The sequence below is a fragment of the Phaethon lepturus genome, unplaced genomic scaffold (genome assembly GCF_000687285.1).
Source record: "Phaethon lepturus isolate BGI_N335 unplaced genomic scaffold, ASM68728v1 scaffold32625, whole genome shotgun sequence".
NCBI classification, from domain to species: domain Eukaryota; kingdom Metazoa; phylum Chordata; class Aves; order Phaethontiformes; family Phaethontidae; genus Phaethon; species Phaethon lepturus.
The window spans coordinates 12835-22307 of NW_010540385.1; the positions used below are offsets into that span (position 1 = coordinate 12835).

Below are 9473 nucleotides of genomic sequence, written 5' to 3' on the forward strand. Positions count from 1 at the left end.
GGCGCCATGTGTTTTATGAAGTTCATTTTAACCCATTGTCAACAAACCCTTGTGGGCTGTGGCAGAACGAATCCCAGGGATGGGGGAATCAAAACTGTTTGGGGTGAGACGGGGCGGGGGGGGGAACGGGAAACAGGGGAACAAAAAATGCTAAAGGCAGCCACAAGAGCCGCTTTCATGCTGGGATTTCTGGGGTGGCAGCCAGGAAGGGTCAGTGGTGTCGTGACCAGCCTGCAACGCAATGCAAACAGAGAACATCACCCTGCTCTGTGGCACAAGTGTTTTATCCAGGAATAAACACGCTGTGACGGAGACAGACCGGTGCTCCCAGAGCCCCCCTTCCCTCCAGAGCTGGTACGTGCAGCGTTCCCTACGCGAATGACCCGCTGGACGCAAATGCCGATGACCCAAAATTTCGTGAGGACTTGAGATCTGCCACCCCTAAAGCTTCTTCCCCACCATCCCCGCGCTGCGGCTCCAGCCCCGAATACTCAGGGTCTTGCTAAAGGAAACAGAATAACAATCGTAAAAACATCTCACTGTTCCCTGGAGACGCATAACCGAACCTTCCACAGCTGTCAGAGCGCAGCCTCCAGTAATTTGGGTAAAATATCTCCTTCTAGCTCAAACAGTGAAGGATACATGAGACTTCCCCCCGTTCCTTCATCTCCCAGCTTGGCGACCTTCCTCGCCTTTCCCTCAACATTTCTGATGGAGACAGGAGTGCTCATGGTCACCACACTCCTGCCTGATGCTGCCCACCCTCCCGGGAGGAGACCTGCTTCTCGGGGTGGCTTCAGGGAAATTCAGCTGCAGATACTATAAACCAGGGCGGAAATTACTAAATAACAGAGTAATGCATCCTCCTCAAAAAACAGACTGACCTCTGAATTTACAGGGCTGTGGACAGACTTTGTGTGTGTGTTTGTTCCTAAGCAGATGAAAGAAATAAGCAGGTGAATCAGGGTAAATGTATCTTCTTGTAAAGCACTCAGAATAATGCCATTAAATGTCAAAGCGCCATGTTATTTTAGTTTCGCTGGCTCTTTAACCTGGGTGATTCACCTTCGCCCGACATGTGGAAAAGACCCGTGAGAGCGAGGGATGAGCGAAGCAGCTGCCCCATGCTGCTCATACCCCACCCTGGGGTGCTGAGGTCTCCAGCAGTGGTGCAGGGTCCAGCCTGGCTCTGCCTGCGGAGGTGGGAGCAGCTCACGCACGCACCAGTCCCTCCAGACGCAGCCCAGCTTCGCACCGGTAATTTGGAGTCTCCTGGGATCGGCCAAACACAGCAAGACGGACAGGTCCCTCGAAGATGATCCTTATGGAAAAGTCCCTCTCTGGAGGCCCTTTCGGGGGAAGGTATCCCCGGAATCACCGATGCTCCTGTATCGCTGGGGTGCACCCGCTCTGCACGAACATCACCACAGCCTGCACAGACCACGCACCCAAGGGTCACCCCTACGCTCATGCTCAGCACTTCAGCTCCAGCAAAATACGCCGTCAGAGCCTCACCAAGGGTGCCAGGACTGATCTTACTCCTTCACCCCCCAGACTGTGCTTGCAGCAGCAAAGTGGGGGTTCGCATCCTCACGCAATGCATCCTCGGCAGTGGGTCTCGTTTTGCCGCTTTGGAGACTTGCTCTTCGGCCAGGAGAGACGCCGGCTCTCCCAGCGCACGGCAGTCAGGCTCCTCAACTCCCTGCTGGAGATACCCCGAAAGGCCAAGCAGCACCTTCTCACGCCACAGATCCGCTGTTTATTATTACGCGTACAGCCCACGCGCAGAGCGCCGGGCCAAACGCAGGATGCTCCCTACCCGTCTGTGTACTCCTGCCGCTGCCTGCAGCCAGCCAAAATACTTCAGACGAACGCGCACAACCCCCAGCAGGGATACACGGGCTCACGGACTGTCCCACGGATGCAGCCTCCCAGGATGGCCCCGAAACCCACACCACGCAAGCAGAAATCTCCCCCTTGGGGAGAAGAAAACTGCTCCACGTCTTTGAAACGACGATCTGCGGAGCACGTCTCCTGCCTGAACGGATATTGCCCTCTCTTACGCAGCAATTGCAGGTTTAGAACGTGAAAGATTTTACCTTCTTCGGCTTCCAGATCCACCAGTGAAGATACCAACACACCCATCTCCTGACATTTTTTGCTGTGGGCCTTTGACTTCATATGTTTAGTCAGATTCCCTGAAAAGAAGCAAAAAACATATTTTGGTCAATGTGGTGCTTTTTTTTCTTTTTTTCATTTTGCAAGCTCAACAATTTAGTAATTTGCCTCTGAATCAGACAAAGGACACCTCTGACTCTCCCCAAACCACTACAGCCCGTGACACAAGGCTAAGTCCTCCCCTTCGTTCCTGTGCTGCTGCACTGGGGTGGACGAGGAGGTGCTGGCAGGGATGTGTGACCTCTCAGGCGCTGTGCCACCCGAAAAACAGGGGTACACATTTGGGTTCGGGGGGCAGAAAAGTCCTGGATTGCTTTCAGCTGTGCTGGTGCAGCAAAGAAAAACGGTAGGGAAGCAGGGAGGAGAAATACCTCTCGATCCAGCACCACCTCCCACCTCACGCCAGCACACGGGGGCACCTGCCTGGAGGTGCGGAGCTCCTCAGCCCCGCCGGGAGGACGGGCACTACCAAAATGAGCGCCTGAGACGCCAGCAACAGCGAGAACCCCACAATCACCCTGGCCCCCTCACCCAGCAGGGTGGCTCAGATGCTCTGGCATGCACTGAAGTGGCAGGCGAGAGCTCTCAGCTCCCTGCAGCAGGAGGAGTCGTGGATACCCTCCGAAGCCCTGTGCACCAGGGGCTGGCAGCGCCGAGAAAACCTGCTGAGCCTGACGGGGCTTCCTCGGGGCTGGGGCGGACGAGCAGTCCCTGCACGGGGGAGTCCGGGACGTGGGGACGTTGGTTACTGCCCTGGGACAGTGTGGGGGGATAACTCGTGGGCATAGTGGCCCCGCAGGGCGCTTCTCTAATTCTAACTCCCAAATTGCAGGCAAGTTAATTAGACAGTTGTTAACTTTACTTATATCTAAGGGAAACACTGAACAAATGGGAACCTTTGTTGAGGGGAAAAGGTAGGTAGGTGGAACGGACAGAAAAATAAAGGGTGGGAGAAATAAAGAAATAATGTCCCATTTTTCCCTTTCCTCTCCCACGCCTCTTTATGGGCTGAGCTGATAATGAGAAGAAACTCGGGCCCTTGCTGAAGCTCCACCAAGGGCTGTTTAATCTCCCAGCACAGCCCAGGAGCTGGCTGAGCACTCCAAATTCACCGCAGCAATATGATGTGCCATCAGCCTTCCTGTTAGCTAACACTTGAGAGTAGTGCTGAACACGAGGCTTGTTTTTCTCACCAAAAAAAAAAAAAAAAAGGAGGAAAAAATGAATTCTCACACTTTATTATAACCTTCAGCTGAGGACTGAGGTCCCTCAGCTCGTATCCTGCAATCCACAGAGTCCCCCGGTCCCTGAGCTGGGTGGGAGTATAGAGGGCCTCTATCAACCTCTCCTCCCGCTGCTCCGGGTAGTATAAATAAATAAGCAACTATTCATTGGAGCAGAGAATTACCCGTGACGCCCTCACATCTCAGAAGAGTGCCATATCCATCTAGCTACCAAGTTAGTTTCTCTTTAGCCATGAATTATTTATTTAGCCCATTTTATACAAAATGGAATAGCTCCAACAGGAAAGACCAAGAGAGACAAAGGCTGACTATATATCCTTGTGTATCTGGCACCCATCTAGGATGTGGATTCAAAGGATATTTAATAATTTATATGCAGCAAAACAGCTCCAATAAGAGAGATTTATTATTTTTAAACTTCATGCCTAAATAGCCTTAGCTCCTTGGTTAGAACACTCAGGTGTGAGGATGAGGCCAGCCTGGCTCAGGTCCTTCCTCCGAATCAGACCTCTGTTTCTCCACTTTGGACCAGGAGTTTTGTTGTGGACCCAAAGACACCCAGACAGACAAGAGCATGCTTTCATGGACACCTCTGGTTCCAATGAGTCACCATTGTTTTAAAGTGAAAAACTTTCACCGAAAACTATCCAATGAGTCCAAATTGTGGCCTCATGGAACTGGAATTTAATTTTGGACCTAACTAGCAAAAAGACAAACTGACTCAGTCTGTTGAAATCAAACCCTGCTGCTGCTGCCTGTCCATCATGGCACATCACATCTTGGCTGGCAAAAATGACCCGTCTTTGCTCAGTTACCACAGCAAAATCCCTAACTGGATTCCCTCCAATGACAATAAACACAGAAAATAAGCCCAAGTAGATGTCTGGTGTGAGCAGGGGCTTGTTGGTTGGGCTTGTTGGTTAAACTACCGTCTGTGGCACCTCGGGAATTCAGTTGTGATCCCCATGGTGGGACGAGTGGGGAGGGGAGGTACACCAGGCATTTTGGTGCTACCACATCTCCCAAATAAGCTCATAAATTCACTGTGCGACATGCATCTGGCTTTGGCTAAGCCAGGAGGGCACCACATTAATTAACTGCGGGTGGGGGCTGTTGGATGCAATGTTTGGGGCAAGACTGCAGCCACCCTGTGCTCGAGGGCAGGACTCTGGTCCTCAGGGGCATACAGCGGCCACCTTGGCCGCTTCAGATGTCCAAAGGCTGGTTATACACACACGTCCTCCCCGCTGCCTTAGCTCCGGTGCCGCTCGCGGTGAACACGCGCTCTCCCTTCGGCTGCTGCAGGGTCCGGGCAGGCACAGGGACCCCGGCTGGCGGCTTCTGCAGCCCCTCTGCCCGTCGCCTCGCTGCAGCTCCGCGTCGACTCCGCTGCGCCCCGAGCTCCGCCAGAAGCCGGCAGTGTCACTTCCCTTTTTGTTTTCCTTCACTGGAGGCAACTGTCCTGGTGCAAGGCAACGCCATGGCTTCTCCTCGCCCCTCCCCGGCACGGCTGCCTGCACCGGCGTGAGCCGGGCGGCACCGCAAGGCAACGTCAGACCCCCGGGCGAACGACTTTATGCAAAATACCGAAGGACCAATGCATAGCAAGTATCGCTTTCTTTCCCCTTCTACTTTTTTCTACTCTGCTTTCCATCTTCCTTCGTTCTCATTTGGGTAGATAAGGCAATACCCCCCCGCCGGACGAACAAAATCAGCCCGCAAGGCTCTCGCTGCAGATCCCCCCGGTGCACGTCAACCCGTGCGCAGCACCCGGCACGCACACCGAGAAGGAATTCCAGCAAAACAGGGATGCTCTGTCCTTCCAGGGAAGGGAGACTCGGTGGGCCAGATTCTCACCTGACCTAAGTTTGCATCATTTTAAGGAAGTTAAAAGCTCGAGGCTTATTTACGCCAGCTGAGAAGCTGAGTTACCATCTTGGGAGCAATTTGGAGGACAATGATATTTATCTTATCAGGGTTCTTCTTACAGTTTGTGTTTTTAGACCCCTTAATTAATGCTGCCAGGATTAAATGCTAAAGTCCTTCAGCAAATTTCCAGTAAAATCAACACCGCTTTGCCTAAGTAAAAGCTGGAAATGAATCCTACACGGAAGGACCCACAGCTACTTGTTGCCTTACAGAGTTCTGGCTCACAACTTAAAAAAACCCCAAAACCCACATAGCATCGCTTCCTTGGAAACAGTGGAAAAACATACTTGAAGGAGCAAGAGAGAAATTAGCAGACGGGGAAGCAGGATTTAAATAGCAGAACAGCTATATGGAATCCTAAGCAGGTAAGCGGTCCTCACTAAGGACTGTTTACCGAAAAGTTCCCAGTTTTGAACTGAACTGGCTATATTTAAATAAATTCGAGAATCGGTGGCAATTGTGACCCCACCCCAACTATGGCTGCATTGGAGGAGTACAGGCGGTGTCAGGACAGTGCTCGCACTACGTCTGCTTATAACTATGTATTACCGGCTGCTTAAGCTCTTCTGATGCTGTGAGGTTTTATTCTGGACTTAAAGCAGCTTAAATACTTGTCTTGTTTTGAGAAAGCTAAAACTCTAGCGTTCCAAAAGCACTTAAAGGAGCTTAATAGGGACTAGAAGTGATTTCCCAGTTAAATTTAAAGAGGGAAATAAGTTTTTCAAAATATCCATTATCATATTTTAAAGGTGTCGGAGTTAAAGCAAAATGTAGGGAACAGAAACATTAAGATTCCTGGAAAAAATTATCCTGTCTGTATTGGGCATATACCATGCTTTCTACTTCTCCTATTAAATGTGAACAATTTAACAACAAAAAAACCCAACAAATGACCAACTGCATGATCTCAGCGTCAGTGGTGACAGTGTGATACAAACATTCATAGCTTTCCAGGACTTAAGTATTTTCATATTCCTCCTTTAAAATAATACCCAAGGAGAGCTACTCCGTAACTAGCAGACTCCCATTTTGCTGTGAGACGCGCTCACACACACAGAACCAGCCACAGGCCAGTACTTTTCATCCCAGATAAACCCCTGAAATAGGTTTTATGTGTGACTTAAATAATGCACAGGCCTTCATTTAGGTCTGGGCATGGAGCTAATGTCCCCAAGTGAGATCCTATGAGGAGGAAAGCTTTAATTTATGTAATTTATTGGACAAAAGTTTTCAATTTTTTAAATTTTTTTTTTTTTTTTAATGCTTATTGACTTAAAGATTAAAGGAGAGAATCTGAACATCCAGCCTGCCTGCCTGTATTGATACCAGCTATAAAATATTAGCCAACTTCTGGATCAAGCCCATCACCTTGCATTAGCCAAAAACTAATCTTCCAGAAAGGTACCCAGGCTGCATTTGCAGGGTTCAAAATACAGAGAATGAGGATATTTCCCATTGAGGCTTGTGCAGAGACTTAATAGCTGCACTGTTTAAAAAAATAACAGCTAATATTTCACTTGAATATGCCAGTCTTTTACTTCCAGCCCTCATTCCTTTTTTTTTTTTTACCTTTCCCCAGAAGTTAAAGAGCCCTTTTGCTCACAGTGTTTCGTCTCCTGTCAGGACCGCTGGGTCACTTTGTTCCCAGTGACATGTCTCACGCCACATTGCGTAAGGGAGCAGGCAGCAAATTCCTGAGGATAACTCTGCCCTCATCCCATCGGAGGTTTGCGGCGTCCCGAGGAGCGGGGGAACCAAAGCTCCTCCCAGCAGTGGCTCCGCAGGGACCTTCAGACCCCTTCCCTCTCCCCAGGTGCTAAGGAAGGGCCCCAGCGCAGGCAGGGTGCAGGGACATTTTGCAAATCTATATATCAATCTGCCCCGCTATAACAGCAGTTAATTCTTTCGGAGCTTTCCGCCAGTTGGACCAGCTCAGGAGTTTCCAGAGAAGGCTTAGCAGAGCGCTGAGTCTGCTAGAGCAGTAATAATAATAAACTGTGCAGCCATAACCTTGCCTTTAAGGGCTGAGGGGGTAATGCTTTTAATATATTAACATGTTCAATAACCTCAGTGCCTGTCATGTCCTGATTTAAGGAACTGCAAACTAATTTATTAAAGGAAGACGATGGCTGAGGACATGAAGAAGTCTGGTGTCTGGAAACTGTGAGTGGGCTAGACTACCGAATGGATGTCTTCAGCCAACAGGCTCTGATGTCCTTCACACAAGCACCTTTTAAATTAACATGAAGCTCCTTGTCTCTTCTGACCTCCGAGCAAAGGCAGCGGTACTGACACAGCGAGCTGCTCCATATGCTCTGTCCAGAAATTTTAAGAAATCTTAAGTAATCAGGACGTGAGAGTCTGATGTGAGTCTGAACGAGAACAGAAAATAGCTGTGGAAAAGCATAATGTCTGCACGGGGGGGGATTAATGTGCCAACACCGACCCACGTCCCCAAGCCACCCAAGAGCAGGAGAGAAGAAAGGGCCCGTGCGTCCCTCGAGGGTCTGGCGACGAGTGACAAGGGAAGGTTGGTGGCTCCTGCGTCCCCTCTGGGAAGGTGGTCAAGGGAAAAGCTCTCCCTGACCTTCCTGAAAGGGAAAATTGTTAGACGGCAACTTTTTCTTCATTTCCTTCCTGGTAAGAAAACAATGAAGAAGCTGCTTGACTTCTTTTAAACGACCTCTTGGAGGCCACGGAAACAAACCTCTTAGGAGAGCGCTACTACAGTGGAGGTAGAGACACCTCATTAAAGAGGCACATTTATATCTGGTCCAGAAACATAAAATCAAATAAATCTTTACAAACCAAATTTCCAAGACTGCTGTTTCCATCAGCTAAGTAAGCACAAAAAAATCTCATAGATTTGCTTTAAAATAAGAAAAAAAAAAATTCCCTGCAGTTCCGTAACCCAAAGGAACAGCTTCGCTTACAGTGACAAAAAGGCACAAAAAGCAGACAAGCAGCGTAATTAGTGAAAAGGGGAAAATATTTAAAGCTCTTTCTTTTGTGAAAGTTTTCCCAGTTCTTGGAACACAGATATGGATTTTCTGGGGCGGGGGCGGGGAGAGGTACATTTTAACCAGATAAAGATCCTCATTAAAAATAATAATAAAAAAAACGTTTAACTGCTTCCAGCCTACTTGAGAGTTTAGAGCATTAGATCATGCTGAAGAGATCTACCACAGCCAAAATGAAGACAGCTCCACAGATATCCCCCTTGAGTTTACGCTGAAGGCTAAAATTAACTTTGGAAAGCTGATTTCTAAAAGAGCTTCAAGTCAGCTTATATTTTTTCAAGTGCAGTCCGGTAGTGAGAGCTCCAGCTTCTCCATTCTGCAGTCAGCTGTGGTTGCAAAACCACCAAGAAGGAGGATCCTAACGAATCGGGGTACAAACTTATTCTAGACGTCTGCAAAATAAGCTTGAAACCTGCAGTTCTGTAAACCTCCTGGTCCTCTGGTTTGCACTGCATCACCAACAGCAATGATTCTGTAACTGGACCTTAACTGATGATTTTATCAGCACATAAGGCTGATCTTTCTCTCACTCTCCAGTAACTCTTCCCAAGGTCTTTGTGTCTCCATCAGCAAAGCAACCAGCTTTTACCCAAGTGCTGCAAAGTTACGTGGAGTGTAAGTATGCCCGCGGGACACAGCCTGACCGTCACCCCCGTCCAGCAAAGAGCCATTTTCATGCAATTCCAAGTTACCATCATGCAACTGTTTGTCCTGAAATCGCTGATCCGGGGAAGTTCTGCCCCCTCATGCACCCATAGGCAAACGGATGGCTTTGCATTCAAATCCCAACCCGGGGGGGTTGACGGAAGCGTTTCCATGCAAGTGTCCCGCAAAGCTGAAGAAGGGAAGTCCCTGAGAGGCAGCTGCCTGTTTGCAACGTGCAATCGGCACTGTCGGTGCTGACAGTTTGTGTGCTTCAAGGGAGCAGAGATGAAGAGGAAAGCAGCTAGAGAGACGGTGAAAAGGATGGTTTGATCGCAGCATCCTGAATAAAAGCCTAACAGAAGCATGGTGGAAAACAAGGTGAAGTGACAGAAGAGGCCGAATGGATTCACCTCTCAAAGGAAAACCTCAGAACAAAGTAACAAAAGCAAGAGGGAAA

The 9473-nt window shown here is 49.1% G+C and overlaps 1 protein-coding gene across 1 annotated transcript in view; it reads right to left on the reverse strand.

Annotated features, from left to right (window-relative positions):
* The window catches only part of LOC104621039 (transcription factor HIVEP3-like), a gene marked incomplete at its 5' end in the record, with an annotated part of 12517 nt that extends 10319 nt beyond the window's left edge, over positions 1 to 2198 (reverse strand). Inside the window, one exon of the mRNA XM_010287422.1 lies at positions 2100 to 2198. Coding sequence (XP_010285724.1) covers positions 2100 to 2198 — 99 coding nt within the window. The remainder of the gene's footprint in view (positions 1 to 2099) is intronic.
* Between the last annotated feature and the right edge of the window lie 7275 nt (positions 2199 to 9473).